The sequence below is a fragment of the Hoplias malabaricus genome, chromosome 2, assembly GCF_029633855.1.
Source record: "Hoplias malabaricus isolate fHopMal1 chromosome 2, fHopMal1.hap1, whole genome shotgun sequence".
In the NCBI taxonomy this organism is placed as follows: domain Eukaryota; kingdom Metazoa; phylum Chordata; class Actinopteri; order Characiformes; family Erythrinidae; genus Hoplias; species Hoplias malabaricus.
In genome coordinates, this window is record NC_089801.1 from 6502226 (window position 1) to 6521406 (window position 19181).

At 45.5% G+C, this 19181-nt stretch overlaps 1 protein-coding gene across 2 annotated transcripts; it reads left to right on the top strand.

Annotated features, from left to right (window-relative positions):
• Positions 1-403: 403 nt before the first annotated feature.
• On the top strand, positions 404-16884 carry arhgap19 (Rho GTPase activating protein 19). 2 transcript variants are annotated; one of them, XM_066660784.1, is made up of 11 exons: positions 404-456; positions 2840-3090; positions 4167-4247; positions 5415-5624; positions 6562-6788; positions 8386-8472; positions 10102-10167; positions 10584-10751; positions 11315-11401; positions 14265-14348; positions 15479-16884. In XM_066660784.1, exons 1-11 carry the CDS (start codon positions 413-415, stop codon positions 15542-15544), a joined length of 1371 nt encoding a protein of 456 aa, XP_066516881.1. In that variant the 5' UTR covers positions 404-412; the 3' UTR covers positions 15545-16884. The 2 variants fall into 2 exon arrangements, with proteins under 2 accessions (XP_066516881.1, XP_066516882.1); XM_066660785.1 differs by having other exon boundaries at positions 14268-14348.
• Positions 16885-19181: the final 2297 nt, after the last annotated feature.

The following is a 19181-nucleotide window of genomic DNA, read 5'->3' on the forward strand; positions in this document are numbered from 1 at the left end:
GGGTGTGTTCCTGCCTTGCACCCAGTGATTCTGGGTAGGCTCCGGACCCACCGCCGCCCTGAACTGGATAAGAGCTACAAAAAATAATTGAATGAATGAATGCTTATACTTAACTCTATGTATTAGTATAAATTGTATGTGTTTATTTTATATGTGTATTTAGCCCATGTGTATTATTATTATTATTATTATTATTCTTTAGACTGTGTGTGTTTAGCCCGTGTGTTTTATTATTATTATTATTATTATTATTATTATTATTATTATTTATACTGTGTGAATTCTTCGGCCTGAGCCCCGCCCCAGTATCAGACACTGCATGAAGCCACAGGCTCCGCCCCTCGGGCTTCTAGACCAATGAGCTTGAGGGGGCGGGTCTAAATCGTCTTCAGTGGAAAATTCAAACTGGAGTATGGCGGCCGAGAGAGGGACAGCGGAGCGCGCACAGAGCCGGAGGTGGGAGACGGGCTTTGTTTTTCTTTGGGGTTCGGTTCGGAAAACTCGGTTTAGGCTTAGGGTTAAGACTAGAGTTAAGTTAGACTTAGACTGCGGGGTTCGGTTCGGAGAGGAGAGCAGTGTCTCTGCGGAGAGAGGCGCTGGGGGGCGGGCTGTGGTCGGTTCTTCCGGGCCCACGGACCGCTGCTCTAACCCGGACTGTACCGAACCGGGGGTTTACCGGTGTTCAGGAGAGTTTACTGTGTGTTTTTTGTGTGTCTCTCTCTCTGTGTGTGTGTGTGTGTGTGTGTGTGTGTGGTTCCTGCCTGTCTCAGTTCTCTTTGTTTACAAAACTGTAACCGAACTGTTTTATAAAGTTCACTTCCAAATCCCACACTTTATCTTTTTCAGACGACGCTAAAGTTAATGTTCTGCTTTTTGAAAATCGCCGTTAATCACAACCGCTTTGTTTTTGGCGAAAAAAGTAAATTTTCGTCGAGTTTTAAAGCGCTGTTGTGAGCTCTGAGTGGTTATCGCTAACGCAGCCGTTACTTCACTGCAGCCCTCCGCTCTCGCTGTAGTTAATGTAGTTTACTCGTTAATTTCCGCCCGGAATTACCCCCACACCCCCCTCCGTTCAGAGGTTCTGGTCCAGAAGAGTTCTGTATCAGAGAGAACTCCCTGTAAACGTCTCTGAGCTGCAGCTAAAGCCCGTGTTGACCCGTGTTCCCTGGGCTGGGGGTCATATTTACACTCAGCTTTCCCTCACAGTCAATTATATTCACTTCAGAACATATTTATTTCTACTTTAACCAGTAAGACATTCAGAACGTATTCACAATAACAGCCTGGTGTCCAGTGAAATCTGCTCGTGGAGGAGATAAGAGGGAGAATATAAATGAGAAAAAGAGACATGTAAAATATAAACAGTTGCTGTAATGTAAATGTACAGCTGTAAAAAAAGAAAATATTTCAGATGTTATTTTAAAAAGTTGAAGTTGAAATAAAGGTCTTTGATGATTACACATGATAAAAAGACAAAGGCAGAGGTGGTGTTAGGAGTCCTGCCCAAGGACACTCACTGGCACTGAGCGGTGTGGCCCTCAGAACTGAGGACTGAACTCCTGTCTGCGAGGCGTGATCCAAAACACAACCAGACTGTTCCTCTGCCCTAGGGTTAGTTTAGAAACGGTTTAGAAACGCGGGTTCAGACAGACAGGGTTTCATACCTCACACACCCGAGGAACCAATCCTGTCAGCTCAGGGTGGGGCTCTCCAGGGACTAATTACATCTTCACATTATTGTTCGTAGAGTGTAAGGACAGTTCCTCTGTGATTGTTGTCGTCAGCGGTGTTTACTGTGTGTTTACAGAAGAATAAACACCTCCAGTGTTTTAGCAGTTTCTGGTTTTCTTTGGTCTTCTACTAGAGCCATTATTTGTTTAAAAAAAACAATGGCTTTGTGTTGTTTATTTTATTTATTTAGAAGATTTAAACTTTTTTTTTTCTGTGAATGTCTTTATGGTTTGTAAGTTTCACTGTTCTTTAAAGGGGTGTAACTGCATTATTACACTGTTATATTATCATTATTAGAGGCGTAAGAGGGTCCCACAATGATGTTAAAGTAGTTTAATGCAGTTATTTCAGGAACCATCCATCCATCCATCCATTATCTGTAACCGCTTATCCAATTTAGGGTCGCGGGGGGGTCCAGAGCCTACCTGGAATCATCGGGCGCAAGGCGGGAATACACCCTGGAGGGGACGCCAGTCCTTCACAGGGCAACACAGACACACACACATTCACTCACACACTCACACCTACGGACACTTTCGAGTCGCCAATCCACCTGCAACGTGTGTTTTTGGACTGTGGGAGGAAACCGGAGGAAACCCACGCGGACACGGGGAGAACACACCAACTCCTCACAGACAGTCACCCGGAGCGGGAATCAAACCCACAACCTCCAGGCCCCTGGAGCTGTGTGACTGCGACACTACCTGCTGCGCCACCGTGCCGCCTATTTCAGGAACCGTTTATGTATAATATGAAAGGCCTGCTGTGAAGGGGTTAACTGCAGATCTGCTGAATGGAGGAGTACAGAGGAGTAGAGTTAGAGACGTTTATGTGGAAATAAGTTTAACCCCAGTGACTCTGAACAGAGAGGGTTAATCCCGGGCCGGAGACAGGGGCGTTAAAAGCCCGGCGCAGGGTGGATATGTCCCGTTTAGTCCTGATCCGATCAAACGTGGAGTGATTTAACACGGAAGCGTGAAACTGAAATAGACGTTCAGACTAAACCCCTGTGTTGGGTCTGGGTTCTGGTCCAAATCACAGCTGAGGTCTCAGACTGGAACAGTGTTCTCTGTAAACCGTGTTCTGACCCGTTTCTCTGTGTCCGAAGGGGAACGGTATGTAATATCGTCATAAGCCAAGACATGCCTCAGAAGCAGCCCGTCATCTTCAACCCCGACTTCTTTGTGGAGAAGCTGAGACACGAGAGGCCTCAGGTTTTCACCGAGCTGCTCCTGAGTAACGTCACGCGGCTCATCGACCTGCCGGGGGTGGAGTTCGCTCAGCTCCAGGGGGAGGCGGACCCCAAGCTCCCTGCGTCCGCAGGCTTCCTCCGTCTCCCCAACTTCCTGAAGCGCAAAGGTAACACGGCGCAGACCGTTCTCCGTTTCCTGGCGTTCCTGTTGTAGCACGAAATAAAGGGTCTGTGTGTGACTTTACATTTTAATTCAATGTTCAATCTGTCTCCCACTCCCTACGACACAGTAGTTCCTATGAAATGATGAAAGTGGGAGAATGTACGGAGCTTCACGGCAGATTTAACTCGTCCAGACCCTGACGCTCCTCTGTGTTTGGCCTTTGGTGGAAGTTTAAAGACGCTTCCCATGTGTTGTCTTCATCTCCCCCTTACACCGCTTTATTAAGTGTGTGACTGAGTTCTAAAGCATTTGTGTAAAATATAACTGTAATTCAAAATACAAACACATTTCTGTAAAATGACAAAAGAACTGTGTCGTATTAAAAAGTCACAATTCTCATTTTATTCAACAAAAAAAAAAACTCCGTTCCCGACTCTGACACTGCCTCCATCTGTAACTGGTCTAAACCCACACTCACACGGACTTTTGGACACAGTATTGTCCCCAAGAACAGAACAAACCCATCACAGTCTTCTGCAGCTTTTTCCTGATGGAGCTCAGAACCAACGCAGCGCCCAATAAACTCTTCACTTTCCACACAGCTTCATTTTGAATGTGATTTTAATACGACACACAGTCACTGTAACATCACAGTGGAATGTTGAATAACAGTTACGCTACACAAAGATATTTAATAGTAGTTGGTATATCTAATATTTCTGGGGAGATGTGGTACATGTTGTTATCACCAGTAAATTGACCACAGGAGCGTAGGTCCCCCCCCCGTGTGAGCCTTGGATTCTCCCAGGGTTTCTTACGCTGTTGTTCTGGAGCGAGTGGATCATTCTCAGCGCTGCAGTGACACTGACGTGGTGGTGGTGTGTTAGTGTGTGTTGTGCTGTTGTAGAGTGGATCAGATACAGCAGTGCTGCTGGAGTTTTTAAACCCCTCAGTGTCTGCACTGAGAACAGTCCACCGACCAAAAACATCCAGCCGACAGCGTCCTGAGTCACTGAAGTATGACCAGTGTACAAGAAAAACACAATAACCTCGCTCTGTTGTGTCCTCCCCCTGTTGTAGAAAAGGGAGTGGTCTTTGGAGCACCTTTAACTGAGGAGGGCATTGCTCAGATCTACCAGCTGATCGAGTTCCTCGGGAAAAGTGAGTAGTTTGGTTTTTTTCTTTGCTCTGGGTCAAAGTGTGTGTTCAGAACTGACCCGTCTCCGTAGGAGAGGGGCGTCCGGGGGTGGTGTGGTTCAAAGAAGCGTATCTGATTCCTAAGATGAGACATAACTCCCTGCTGTGTGACGGTGATGATAGCCGCAGTGATGTGGAAGCCCATAGAGCAGGGGTTTCAAACCAGATCCACAGAGGGACGCCATGGGGGCAGGGGTTCTTTCCAATCACACAGACGCCACGCTTCCTTCCACCTGTTTGAGTTGGGCTTCTGCTTTGTTTGGAAAGAACGCCTGCCCCCACTCCGGCCCGGAACTTAAAATGGACCAGAAGAGTCCAGAGGAGAAATATCTGCTGAAGAACAATAGAAAAGGACACTTTTAAGAGGCTGGGGTCCTGTTTCAGTCCAGGTCTTTAACCCCACATTAAATCTACAACTGCACCAGGCTCAGTGTGTTATTGCTGTTTTTAATTTCCGTTGCACGTTGTGGATCTTACACCGCAGAAATGTGGCTGTACGACTTTTTCCAGCAGTTAGCTTCGTGTTAGCAGCTCACACACACTCTCCCCAGTGACACACTCTGGTTCTTATTTCAGTTTTAGTTCCACATTAAATTTCACAGCGATGGTCATCATCAGATAAATCCGCTCGGGAAATGAAACGCAGCGCGACACGCATTCACGCAAGGTTCTTCTGTGTGTTTGTGCAATTCCGTATTTCCACCAGAGGTGTCGCCAAAGCCTCCGCACTGACACACGTTACAGCAGATAAGCAGTCATTTAGAAGCAGAATGTTCAGGGGCTTGTTTTCTCTAAGAAACCCCACAAAGTTTGATGTAACTTTGGGCACGGTTCTCCTGCCTGTGACGGTGTGGAACTTTGCGGTTCCTCCTGTCCACGGAGAGCTTGTACTGTGCATCTGCATTTTTCACCACGCGGCTGCTTCGGCTAAAAGGGGTTCTCCACCGTCTCGTCCCTGTCCCACGTTAGCAGAGCTCGAGACCTGAAGCGAACAGGTTCCAGAGAATGAGCTCATAGTGTATTTCGGGAGCGGAATGATGTCATCGGCAAGAAAGTGGACACGGGCTGAATGGGGGAAGAGAGGGGGCCTCAATAATTCATGTCAAAGCACTTTGCTCTTCTGTCTGTCAGACCTGCATGTGGAGGGTCTGTTCCGTGTGCCGGGGAACAGCATCAGACAGCAGGCCCTGAGGGAGATGCTCAACAGCGGGACAGACATAGACCTGGAGACCGGGGACTACCACCCCCACGATGTGGCCACGCTGCTCAAAACCTTCTTGGGGGAGCTGCCGGAACCACTGCTGACGCACCGCCATTATCACGCTCATCTCAAAATAGCCGGTATGTCCACAACGACCGAGGAAAAGGTTCAGGAGCGACACATCCAGCTCCACTTTACCTTTTAGAGCTTCAGGGTGATGATGAAATAACACAATACCATGTGCATGTCATCCACTGTTCCTCAGTTAGGACCTTTAACACAGTGCTTTCAATTTACAGAAAATGTAACTGCTTTAACACCCACAACCCTCTTTAACTGTACAGTTCTGTTTGTGTTATTCTTTTATACGAAAAGGCCACACCTTTAACTCCTGCTTAGATCCGGTTAAACCCGAGGCAGAGCATGTGGAAATGCATAAACACTATCTATCACTGTCCTGACATCACAGATAAGGGGCTGGTTCAGCAGCATATGGCACTTTTCCACTGCATGGAACCGACTCTACTGGACCCTTCTGTCTGTTTGGTCCCTGGTTGTTTTCCACTCCTGCAGCCCTTAGAGTTTGTTCCTTCCTTGTTGCAGCGTCCAGCTCTCGCTGGATTCTTTCGTCGGCCACCGATCCAAGGAGCGTTTGAACCTCTTCAAAAGACCACGGCGTCATTTTACGAGCTGCCGTCGTGAGTCGGATAAAAACAAACGTGATCTCTGCTGCAGCTGGAGATTTTACAGATGGAGAGTTGGTGCTGGTCGTCTGCGTTGCGTGGTGTAGAGTGACGACTCTCTCTGGACGATCAGCGCTCTGCAAGGTTTACACGCCACGGTTTAGTCCCTACTCGACTCGCTCTGAACCACGAGAGAACAGCCACTAAACAAGAACCCGCTTCCAGAACCAGGACCTGACTCACCTGGTGGAGGAGGGACCCTGCAGTGGAAAAGAGCCATTAGATTCCACATTGGACAGAATGTAAGCAGTGTTTAGAAACCTCATAAACTCCCTTCACTAACCGCTCCCCCTCTCTCTCTGTGTTTTCTCTTCATGTATTTTGTCTGTTGCAGAGATGACGTTGTTCGACGAGAAAGGCAACAAGACGTCTGTTCCTAACAAAGAGCGTCAGATAGAGGCGCTGCAGCTGCTCTTCATGCTGCTTCCTCCAGTCAACCGAAGCCTCCTGAAGCTGCTGCTGGACCTGCTGTACCAAACCGCCAAGCAGCAGGACAGGAACAAAATGTCTGCATACAACCTGGCGCTCATGTTTGCGCCCCATATCATCTGGCCAAAAAACGTAAGCACTGAGCGTATCGTACAGGGAAACCATACAAAAGGCCTGGTGTTCCTGGTCACAGTATTTCACACGATCCTCACTGAGAACTAAGATCACTGCCTCAGAGCGTCTGTAGGGGGCAGTGCTGATGAACTGCTCTGTCTGATTATCATGGAGACTGTTCATGGAGCAGACTGAATTATGTTGGTGCCACAGAAAAACGATTCACATCAAATCAGTCAGTGTCAATTTCAAATATCAGCAAAACACACAGTCCTCTGCAGGACAGCGGTGTCCATGTTGTATTCCACCGGTGGGAAATTTTATTTTAGCAAAGCAGCTGAATACACAAAGAACAAGCTGTTTACACCTGTGCTTCCCAGACACGGGTCACTGTCTAAATGGCCTGTACGTGCCGCAGGACTGACCACACGTGCCTGTGTGGATTGGGTCAGAACGTGAGCAGTAACCCCTGCACAATCAGGGTAGAGATTTTCTTGCTGTTATCTACAAGTTCATATACACATCATGGCTGCCCCACGTATCCCGTCTCTGTGGTGCGTAGGTTGTGCACGTCCTTAGAAAATAAACGCTATACGTACACAATGTGCAGTACATGCCTAAAAGGCAGGGGGCGGTGCAGGCTATTTAAAGCATTGCAGTGGCGCAAGGTTTCGAAGAAGACTGTGTCAGAGCCAAATCTGCGTCTTTCTCTGGTCTGCCCCCTAGTGGAAACCACGGCCAAACAGCACGTATATCTCTATCCTCTTTGTAACACATATACGAAGCTGGCCATGGCAACGCTTTATAACTGGAGCAAAAGCCTGGTTAAAAACAGCAGCTGGAGAGCGGACTGTATCTGAGAATCTGAAAGACCAGACCCAGACAAATTTCATCTACTTTATCGACCTCTCTGCATTACATTGTTCCAAGTAATCCACTTAAAAAAAAAAACACCTACAACGTGTGCTGCTTCTACACTCTCAGAATTAAAGGTAGAGTGCAGGAACATTACTCTCACTGAAGGTACAGTGTAGTGTATCTTTAAAGGTACAGCAGTGGTGGTAGAGTCCAGTTGTGTTCCCTAAAGGTTCATTACATTCTCTTCTCCAGAAGGAGAGGGGGATCTCTGTAATCTTTCATTATACAACTGTGGAGAATAAAAGAACACAATAAAAGTCCTGGAGATGAAACGTTACGTTGGTTTCTGTCTCTGAGTAAATCTCACTACACCATCACTGCTTACCACTGGGAGTAAAATACTGAATAAAACCACAGTTTAGTACTGGTCCTAAATACCAGATAGTCTCTAGTTTTAGACGGGAGCCGTACCCGGCCGGAGTGGTCCAGAAGCGATATCACTGCAGAAGATAAGAATAGAAACCTGGGAATAAAACCAGAACCACAGTCCAGCCCCTGACAAGATTCTGCCTGATTTCTAAAATATAGACATTGTTTAGTAGATTCGTGTCTTATCTGTGGGGTCCTGGTCGACGGAGAACAGAGAAGAAGGAGTCTGCAGAGAGGTGTAAACCGAACCAGGGGGGTGTGTTTGTGTAGCCCTGCTGCTTTTGTTCTGTGTTGTGTTATTGTTTTTAATGAATTTATCTGCACACAGGTCACTGCAAACGACCTGCAGGACAACCTGACCAAACTCAACAACGGCATCGCCTTCCTGATCAAGCACTCGCAGAAACTGTTCCGGGTAAGAGCTCGAGTTTAGCATGATTTTGTCGTATCCGACACACGTCCAGCGTCTGAACTGAATCTGAGCGTCGGGGATTTGGAGCGCGACAGAATCGAAGAACAGCGATATGTGATGCCCCACGACTCCCCGAGGAAAAGCAGAGCGTGTTAGAGTTGTTTGGATCATTTGGCCTGGTCTGACGTTAACTACGACGTGTTCCTGACGATGACCAGTAGGAGGCAGAGCGCAGTCCGGAGCACATCTGTCAGTGGAACAATCAAACTGAGGAAATTAGCTCAAGTTCTTTTTGAAAGATAGACAGTCCACATTGTGCTAGAAGAATGCAGAGTGGTCAAACGTGTTGTTGTTGACACGAGTTTATAGCTCTAATCTGACAGTGAATGTCGTGAAAGAGTGGGGGGGGTGTGGTGTTGACTGGTCCCTGCGTTAGGGTTCTATGGGGATAGCAGGGTTCGTGCGGGTTAATTGAATATTAATTGAATGTTGTATTTTCCAGGTTTGAAAAGTGCTGGAATATTTGATAAAGTGCTTGAAACTGTAACTGTGTTTCTTTCACAACAAATAGCTGTCTAACGGAATAGGTCGCTTATTAGATGAAGAAATAAGTCAAAATCTGCCCCGTGTGGACTCACTAGCACCTGCTAGCTCCCAAACAGCTCTTCGTTACACCATTGAGGAGAACATCACCCTAGCGTTCTGCCCTGGTTCCAGAAAAGAAAGAAATGAATGAGTGGCTCTTGGACAGGGGCCTGGCTCATGACTCGCTGCCTTGTACGTGACTGTCATCTGTCGTTGTGTTTTCACGAGTGACCCACCTCCCAGAAGACACAGCGAGTCGGAGAGAACTCCCTCAAAATGCCGGGAGGTTGCCGTTTTAATGAGCGCTGGCTAGAAAACAAATACAAATAATACAATAAGATGAAGACTAAAGAGTAGCCTCCTCCAAAGTCTGCAAAAAGCACCTGCATCTTTTCACAAAGGGAGAGTCCGCACTCTCGAGTGACGTGAAAGGTGCGTCGTAGTGGAGAACTTCGGAGAATAGCACGTGAATGCTAACTTGTTTATCTACGCTGCTAGCTGGCGAAATAGCAGGCGTAATGAAGTGCACTGTGGGTGATACAACTGGGTAATGCTAGTTTTAATGGTGTCTTTTCAAGCCAATATCAGAGGGCGCTAAACAGACTCAGTCGGGGTAGAGACCAACGAAAGTCTACTCATAAACAGGTGACACATTTGGAAACATTAATTTGTTTTAAACCTCTCACCTTTCTCTTATTTCCAAATACAGTTCTGATTGTTATTCATCCCTTTTATAAAATATGTAAAGAGTTATCCTTTTGAATGTTTATGTATTTGAGTAAATATACAGTTTACTACAGCTGTAAGGTGCTGGAAAAGCTTGAACATGGACCTTGAACGTATTTGAAAAGTGCTGGAAGTTGACCGTAGAAAACTGTATGAGCCCCGGAGTAGGTCTGTGTACGATTAGAAATGTTTACTAAAGGTTGGTCTGGTAGTTGGGGAGTTTGTGTAGTTTGTTTCATTTACATTTATAAAAAGACCTTTACCTTTCCAAAAGTCGTTTGTCTGATGAGCGCAGCCTGATTTTCTACTCTCCTTTTTTAGGCCCCAAGTTACATCAAAGACCACGCACGGATGCTCTTCGCGGGATCCAGAACTCCTCAATCAAAGGTGCTGATCGTACTTGTGCTCAGTTGAATTTTCCGGTGTGAGTTTGATGTAAGGAAATTAAGTGTTTATTTTTGGGAACCGTGCCGCGCTGCTGTCGGCTCGGATCACAGTTCTGCGGCTGAGTTTTATGAACTTCAGGTGCTCTTTTCTCAGCCTCATACATAAAGTTAATTTAAACCTTTTCTGATGATCAAGATGAATTAAAATCACATTATTTTAATGTTATTTGAGCTCAGCAGGAGATCTGCATATAAATAATATTTGCCTTCGAGTCTCAGGTTGTCAAGCTTGTGTCTGGTTCACCCTTGGTTGTGATAGATCTTCAAAGCAGTTTGTCTTCTACCTTTTCATTAAACATCCGTCTCTCGCTGTGGGCGCCGCACCAACAGAATCTCAATCGGGTCTCGTTTCTGCAGGAGGACTTGGAGCAGTACGCCGGGGCGGTCAGCCGAAGTGTTCTGCCCGCCAAAAGAGGCAGCGATGAGCCTGACAATGGTCAGCACACGCAGGAGGCTCTCCACGAGCTCTTTCAGCATGTCACCAACATGCCCGACTCCACCAAAAAGAAGAAGCTCATACGACAGGTAAAATCATTCACGGTGCAGACGCCAGGTGTTTATTGGTTGCTGTAGATCTTCGGATCAACTGTAGGTTCAAGCATTTGTAAAATGACTGAGGTGGAAGGAGGATGGTGCTTTTCCACTGCAGGGTCCCTACTCTCCTCGACTAGTCTTCCACTCCTCCAGCAGGTGAATCAGGTCCTGGTTCTGGAAGCGGGTTCTTGTTTAGTGGCTGTTCTCTCGTGGTTCAGAGCGAGTCGAGTAGGGACTAAACCGTGGCGTGTAAACCTTGCAGAGCGCTGATTGTCCAGAGAGAGTCGTCACTCTACGCCACGCAACGCAGACGACCAGCACCAACTCTCCATCTGTAAAATCTCCACGTTTGTTTTGCCTCACGATGTTCTGCAGGAGTGAAAGTCGCAGTTTTTAGAGGAACTCCAGCTGCTCTGATTCGGTTCTACTCAAAGCACAGTTAATGGGGAAATATCCCGATGTTTCTCTATCAGCTGTCACTCAGTCTGACCGTCCACCGCTGGGACGTAGGTAGTCTTTGGTGAATGAAACTGATGGACATTCTTGTTTTGCAGTTTAACAAGCAGGGGACTCCACTGAGAGAATCGAGACCTGCAAATCCGAAGCATGCCCACCCACGTTCCTTTAGCGGTCTCATTAAGGTCAGTCCAACTCTGGTCTCTTTGTGGTATTGGGTTGAATTATAAAGTTGGGGTTGGGTTTGTATCGTTATAGGGTGTGTTCAGACTTGTGGTTCTGTTCCCTTGGTCTGGACCAAACCAGAAAATGATACATTGTTACAATTTAGTCCTGGTGTGGTTTGAGTTCACACTCACGGTTTTATAATCAAATCAAAGGAATTAAAAAAGTCACATGACACACGTATGACATTGATTCGTCGGCTGGGATTAATCCCGTTATTGTATGTGTTTTAGCTGGAGATCATTTTCCACTGCCTGAACCAGAGCGTCTCAACTACAGAGAGAACCTTGATTTCGCACGTTGTTTGACAGCAGAGTTTATTTAGAAACGGACCAAGACCCTCCTGCGCAGACAGTCCTGGTCCATGTGTTTGTTGTGCACCAGCGTTAGAAAGAGTGCAATCACATTGACTCTAATGAACCGCACTAACACAGCACTAGGGTTTGTTTAAATAAAGGCTGACAAGTCTGAACACACCCTTAAACTATACCACAGTCCCTCAGTGCTTAAAGAACCAAGCCCAACTTCCTGTTTAATTACAGCAGAGCATAAGTAGTCTGGATTAAACAGATGTAGAGCAACACAGCACAGGAAATGAGAAACATAATCTCCTGTGTTCAGAGGGCTTTAATATGAATATCATTAGACTGTGTGTGTTTTAGGCCCCATCCACACGGATCCAATTATTTTTAAAAACAGGTTTTTGAAAATATGCCACGTCTAGGCAAACTGAAAACGGCTGTATTATCAGTCCAGTCCAGTAGGGGGCCATAGTACCTCTTTAAGAGAAAAATCAAAACACCAGCAAGTTTCAGAGAGGTTTAATTCCAAATCACTCCATACTCTTTCTGCAGTTTATATTTCTAACACACATCATTTCTATTTATTCATCTGTGTGAATCTGAAATGTAGTGCTGTCTGTGTATGTACAGTGTAGTTTATGACTGATGTAGTTCACTGTAGAGGGAGTGAGGAGCTGTGTGTGTACAGTGTAGTTTGTGACTGATGTAGTCCACTGTAGAGGGAGAGAGGAGCTGTGTGTGTACAGTGTAGTTTGTGACTGATGTAGTTCACTGTAGAGGGAGCGAGGAGCTGTGTGTGTACAGTGTAGTTTATGACTGATGTAGTTCACTGTAGAGGGAGCGAGGAGCTGTGTGTGTACAGTGTAGTTTATGACTAATGTAGTTCACTGTAGAGGGAGTGAGGAGCTGTGTGTGTACAGTGTAGTTTATGACTGATGTAGTTCACTGTAGAGGGAGAGAGGAGCTGTGTGTACAGTGTAGTTTATGACTGATGTAGTTCACTGTAGAGGGAGTGAGGAGCTGTGTGTGTACAGTGTAGTTTATGACTGATGTAGGTCACTGTAGAGGGAGAGAGGAGCTGTGTGTGTACAGTGTAGTTTATGACTGATGTAGTTCGCTGTAGAGAGAGTGAGGAGCTGTGTGTGTACAGTGTAGTTTATGACTGATGTAGTTCACTGTAGAGGGAGTGAGGAGCTGTGTGTGTACAGTGTAGTTTGTGACTGATGTAGTTCACTGTAGAGGGAGCGAGGAGCTGTGTGTGTACAGTGTAGTTTATGACTGATGTAGTTCACTGTAGAGGGAGCAAGGAGCTGTGTGTGTACAGTGTAGTTTGTGACTGATGTAGTTCACTGTAGAGGGAGAGAGGAGCTGTGTGTGTACAGTGTAGTTTGTGACTGATGTAGGTCACTGTAGAGGGAGAGAGGAGCTGTGTGTGTACAGTGTAGTTTATGACTGATGTAGTTCGCTGTAGAGGGAGCGAGGAGCTGTGTGTGTACAGTGTAGTTTATGACTGATGTAGTTCACTGTAGAGGGAGCGAGGAGCTGTGTGTGTACAGTGTAGTTTATGACTGATGTAGTTCACTGTAGAGGGAGTGAGGAGCTGTGTGTGTACAGTGTAGTTTATGACTGATGTAGGTCACTGTAGAGGGAGAGAGGAGCTGTGTGTGTACAGTGTAGTTTATGACTGATGTAGTTCACTGTAGAGGGAGCGAGGAGCTGTGTGTGTACAGTGTAGTTTGTGACTGATGTAGTTCACTGTAGAGGGAGCGAGGAGCTGTGTGTGTACAGTGTAGTGTGTGACTGATGTAGTTCACTGTAGAGGGAGTGAGGAGCTGTGTGTGTACAGTGTAGTTTGTGACTGATGTAGTTCACTGTAGAGGGAGTGAGGAGCTGTGTGTGTACAGTGTAGTTTGTGACTGATGTAGTCCACTGTAGAGGGAGAGAGGAGCTGTGTGTGTACAGTGTAGTTTATGACTGATGTAGTCCACTGTAGAGGGAGAGAGGAGCTGTGTGTGTACAGTGTAGTTTGTGACTGATGTAGTTCACTGTAGAGGGAGAGAGGAGCTGTGTGTGTACAGTGTAGTTTATGACTGATGTAGTTCACTGTAGAGGGAGTGAGGAGCTGTGTGTGTACAGTGTAGTTTATGACTGATGTAGTTCACTGTAGAGGGAACGAGGAGCTGTGTGTGTACAGTGTAGTTTATGACTGATGTAGTTCACTGTAGAGGGAGAGAGGAGCTGTGTGTGTACAGTGTAGTTTGTGACTGATGTAGTTCACTGTAGAGGGAGAGAGGAGCTGTGTGTGTACAGTGTAGTTTGTGATTGATGTAGTTCACTGTAGAGGGAGAGAGGAGCTGTGTGTGTACAGTGTAGTTTGTGACTGATGTAGTTCACTGTAGAGGGAGTGAGGAGTTGTGTGTGTACAGTGTAGTTTGTAACTGATGTTGAATGAATGTGCAGGGCTGAGAAACTCTGCTCTAGAAGCCTAGTTTCATTATAACTGAACTTATTTTAATTTAAGCAGAGGAAAGTCTTGGGAAACCAGCTCATAAATGAGAGAACATCACCGGGAGCAGGACAAAACAAAGAGACGCCGAAGGGAAAGGTAAGTCCAGACTCGGGTTCAGTTTAAAGTCGTAACAAGGGATAAGAGACAGAACTTCTTGAGAAACATCTCCATACTGCTGTCTCACTGAGACGTGTCCTGGTCTTTGGAAGTGGACTGGAGATTCAGATGAGGGTAGCTGTTGATGTTATGAGTTTCTGATCAGCTCTGATGAGAATATAATGTGTAATACTGAAGCTGTAATGAGGCCACGTCGCAGGGCACGTCGTCTTCATTTTCATTGTTAAATGACATTGTGAAACTCAGGACAAATAAACACGTTCCCTTCACTTCTTTATGTCTTGCTGATCCACTTATTAGCGACCGGTTCTCTTAGGGATGCCGCATTAATGAAGCAGACATTACATATTGCACACTTTAATATTAATAATATATTATTAGTACATCATTTAAACAGGACACACACCTTGTCTCCACAGTGGAACACAGTTCTGTTTCTTAATGAAACGTCTGTGACCTGCTTTGGTCCAAACTCCACGCGCCCCACAGCAGTGTTCTCCCCCTGTGTAAACAGCCCTGTTCAGAACGCCCGCTTTCAGCACCTGTTCCTTTAAATGATAATGAGCCGCTCGCTGTTCACCCCGACCCCGAGCGCACAGCAGTGAGGAGCGAGGAGCAGAAGCTCTGGTTATTAGCCGTTTTCACTCTGTTCTCTTTCTTCTCCGTTTTTACTCAGTGCTCTTATTTCTCCGCGCTCGTTGTGTCTGTTTTGCTGAGTTTAACCTCCTCTTTGAGCTCTCACATAAACACGGGTCCAGCGCTGTGATTGGACAGACTCAGACGAGGGGGCGGGGCCATTCTAAAGCCTCTGCACTTGACGTCAGAAGCGGAGCAGAATCAGTGCGGCTCGTTTTATCCCGTGTTTTCTGACTCAGGCAGCGCACAGAGAACCGACTGGGGTCTTGTTTCACAGTGTGTGGGTTGGTGGACTCAAGATGCAAATTTTGCACAGGAAAAGGACTTCTTTAATAGTATTTTCCTTTTTGAATATTATATTTTAACACTTAAGAGCTGCGTATTAATTTGTGAAAGTTTGTGTAATTTTTTATTCATGATATTTTTTGGAGTCCCAACTTAACTCTGGGTTTCATTGTTCTACTTTGTTTCAGGGAGATTCACCCTCCTCCAAGCGGAACCCTCTCTCTCCGGCCCAGCAGTCCAGCCTGAGCCTCTAACGTTTCTGTGTTTATTTGGGTGACACCACCTTTTGGATCTGGGGACGTTGGGAGATGTTTATTAGGACTCGGCTGGAGAAGGTGACCTTCAGAATCTGGACTGTGACTGTGTTTCTCTCCTGAACCAATGTGTAAAGTTAAAGTGTCGTTTTTTAAAATGTGGTACGTTCTGAGACGGTGAGTTACTTTGGAGAATTGAAATTTAAAAACGAATAAGCAGTATTTGTCAGATTGGCCAGTGCTACGCTAACGTTAGCATGTAGCGTTTACTCGAGATGTCAAAGCTGGACTTGTGTACGGTGTATGGACAGGAAGATGGATCTGTGTATGTGGGTTTAAGGCTGGAGGAGCGTGGTGAGGTCAGATATGGTGCTGTTACAGACCCCTGGCTCGGTGGTCGTGTTTGTTTATAACTGTTACCGTGGTGAGTGTTTGAGTGTGAATATCTAATAAGCTGGTGGTGGTGGTGGTGAACTGGAAGCTGAACGATGGATGGTGAAAGTTGAGGGGTTGTGTAAAGGAATGTGTTGAATGTTGGATGAATTTATTTAATTTTAAATGCATTTTTTCAGCTTTTTTTAAGCTGTTGTTTGTTTAAAGCTGTTTTTCTTTTATTATTTTTGTTCATTTTTATTTTTAAAGCTGGTGCTGTTTTCTCCGTCTCTCCGGGAAGTGCTGTAAGAAATCTGCATGTGGTTTAGTGGAGGGTGAGTGTTAATGATGGCCTTTTACTGAAGAAGTCCTGGGGGGTTTTTTGTGGGAAGTGAGAGAGAAATGAGATATTCGGTGTATTTTTAATGTGATGGGTGAGGTCTTTCTGTCTTTGGGTTTGTTGCATGTTACATCCTTTTATTTTGTTTTTATTCTGAAAAGACTTTGTTAAGTCAGTGCTACTTTTAAATGTGAAATAGCTTTTATTCTTCTGTGAATTGTCTTCTGATAATTACACTGTGATCCTTGGGGAATTGTTAACCACTGTTTATTTTCAGATTTATTTATTTGGCTTGATATTTTTATTAGTTTTTTTTTTTTTTTTATCTGGTTTTACTCGGAGCATTTTGCTTTTTAGACTTTGTATTATATTTATATGAATTGTGTATATATTTTCAAAGCTGATGTTTGCTTTATGCATGTTTTCCAGCTTTTACAGGGCATTAAATCTCTCCGTATTGTTTTTATTATTTTAATTTTGTTTATTTTTATTTGTATTTATTTCTAAGTGAATGAAGTCTTACTCGTCTCAGTTTCTTGGTTTATGTTGAAGTCACAGCTGATTTGACTGCACTGAGCAGTCCCTTTTGGTCTTTGACGTTTAATGGAGATTATTAAAGAAAGATTGTAAGAGGATGTTTAGACATGAACTGAATGTTTTCAGGATGAAACACTGCAGAGGAAGCCACGACTGAACAGAAGCTGAGACTGTCACTGGTTGGGTCTGTCATCTACCCCAGAACACAGCTCATGATGTGCAGATTCCCCACTGAAAAGTAAAGTGTGTGAACAGCTGCTCGTCAGGACGTTCTGGAGACAGTGGGGATAAAGGCAACATCTACGATTGTGGGGAAATTCTGTTCTCTGGTTTGTTTACACTCAGAAACTCTGTATCTTTTAAGGTGGAGCGGTGTGTGTGAGTAAGAAGCGACTGTATCTTTTAAGGTGGAGTGGTGCGTGTGAGTAAGAAGCGACTGTATCTTTTAAGGTGGAGCGGTGCGTGTGAGTAAGAAGCGACTGTATCTTTTAAGGTGGAGCGGTGCGTGTGACTAAGAAGCGACTGTATCTTTTAATGTGGAGCGGTGCGTGTGAGTAAGAAGCTACTGTATCTTTTAAGGTGGAGCGGTGCGTGTGAGTAAGAAGCGACTGTATCTTTTAATGTGGAGCGGTGTGTGTGAGTAAGAAGCGACTGTATCTTTTAATGTGGAGCGGTGTGTGTGAGTAAGAAGCGACTGTATCTTTTAATGTGGAGCGGTGTGTGTGAGTAAGAAGCGACTATCTTTTAATGTGGAGCGGTGTGTGTGAGTAAGAAGCGACTGTATCTTTTAATGTGGAGCGGTGTGTGTGAGTAAGAAGCGACTATCTTTTAATGTGGAGCGGTGTGTGTGAGTAAGAAGCGACTGTATCTTTTAATGTGGAGCGGTGCGTGTGAGTAAGAAGCGACTGTATCTTTTAATGTGGAGCGGTGTGTGTGAGTAAGAAGCGACTGTATCTTTTAATGTGGAGCGGTGTGTGTGAGTAAGAAGCGACTATCTTTTAATGTGGAGCGGTGTGTGTGAGTAAGAAGCGACTGTATCTTTTAAGGTGGAGCGGTGTGTGTGAGTAAGAAGCGACTGTATCTTTTAAGGTGGAGCGGTGTGTGTGAGTAAGAAGCGACTGTATCTTTTAATGTGGAGCGGTGTGTGTGAGTAAGAAGCGACTGTATCTTTTAAGGTGGAGGGGTGTGTGTGAGTAAGAAGCGACTGTATCTTTTAAGGTGGAGTGGTGTGTGTGAGTAAGAAGCGACTGTATCTTTTAAGGTGGAGCGGTGCGTGTGAGTAAGAAGCGACTGTATCTTTTAAGGTGGAGCGGTGCGTGTGAGTAAGAAGCGACTGTATCTTTTAAGGTGGAGCGGTGCGTGTGAGTAAGAAGCGACTGTATCTTTTAATGTGGAGCGGTGTGTGTGAGTAAGAAGCGACAGTATCTTTTAAGGTGGAGCGGTGTGTGTGAGTAAGAAGCGACTATCTTTTAAGGTGGAGCGGTGTGTGTGAGTAAGAAGCGACTGTATCTTTTAATGTGGAGCGGTGTGTGTGAGTAAGAAGCGACTGTATCTTTTAATGTGGAGCGGTGTGTGTGAGTAAGAAGCGACAGTATCTTTTAAGGTGGAGCGGTGTGTGTGAGTAAGAAGCGACTATCTTTTAAGGTGGAGCGGTGTGTGTGAGTAAGAAGCTACTGTATCTTTTAATGTGGAGCGGTGTGTGTGAGTAAGAAGCGACTGTATATTTTAAGGTGAAGCGGTGTGTGTGAGTAAGAAGCGACTATCTTTTAAGGTGGAGCGGTGTGTGAGTAAGAAGCGACTATCTTTTAAGGTGGAGCGGTGTGTGTGAGTAAGAAGCGACTGTATCTTTTAACGTGGAGCGGTGTGTGAGTACGAAGCGACTGTATCTTTTAAGGTGGAGCGGTGTGTGTGAGTAAGAAGCGACTATCTTTTAAGGTGGAGGGGTGTGTGTGAGTAAGAAGCGACTGTATCTTTTAAGGTGGAGCGGTGTGTGTGAGTAAGAAGTGACTATCTTTTAAGGTGGAGCGGTGTGTGTGAGTAAGGAGCGATTGTATCTTTTAAGGTGGAGCGGTGTGTGTGAGTAAGAAGCGACTGTATCTTTTAACGTGGAGCGGTGTGTGAGTAAGAAGCGACTGTATCTTTTAAGGTGGAGCGGTGTGTGTGAGTAAGAAGCGACTGTATCTTTTAAGGTGGAGGGGTGTGTGTGAGTAAGAAGCGACTGTATCTTTTAAGGTGGAGGGGTGTGTGTGAGTAAGAAGCGACTGTATCTTTTAAGGTGGAGCGGTGTGTGTGAGTAAGAAGCGACTATCTTTTAAGGTGGAGAGGTGTGTGTGAGTAAGGAGCGATTGTATCTTTTAAGGTGGAGGGGTGTGTGTGAGTAAGAAGCGA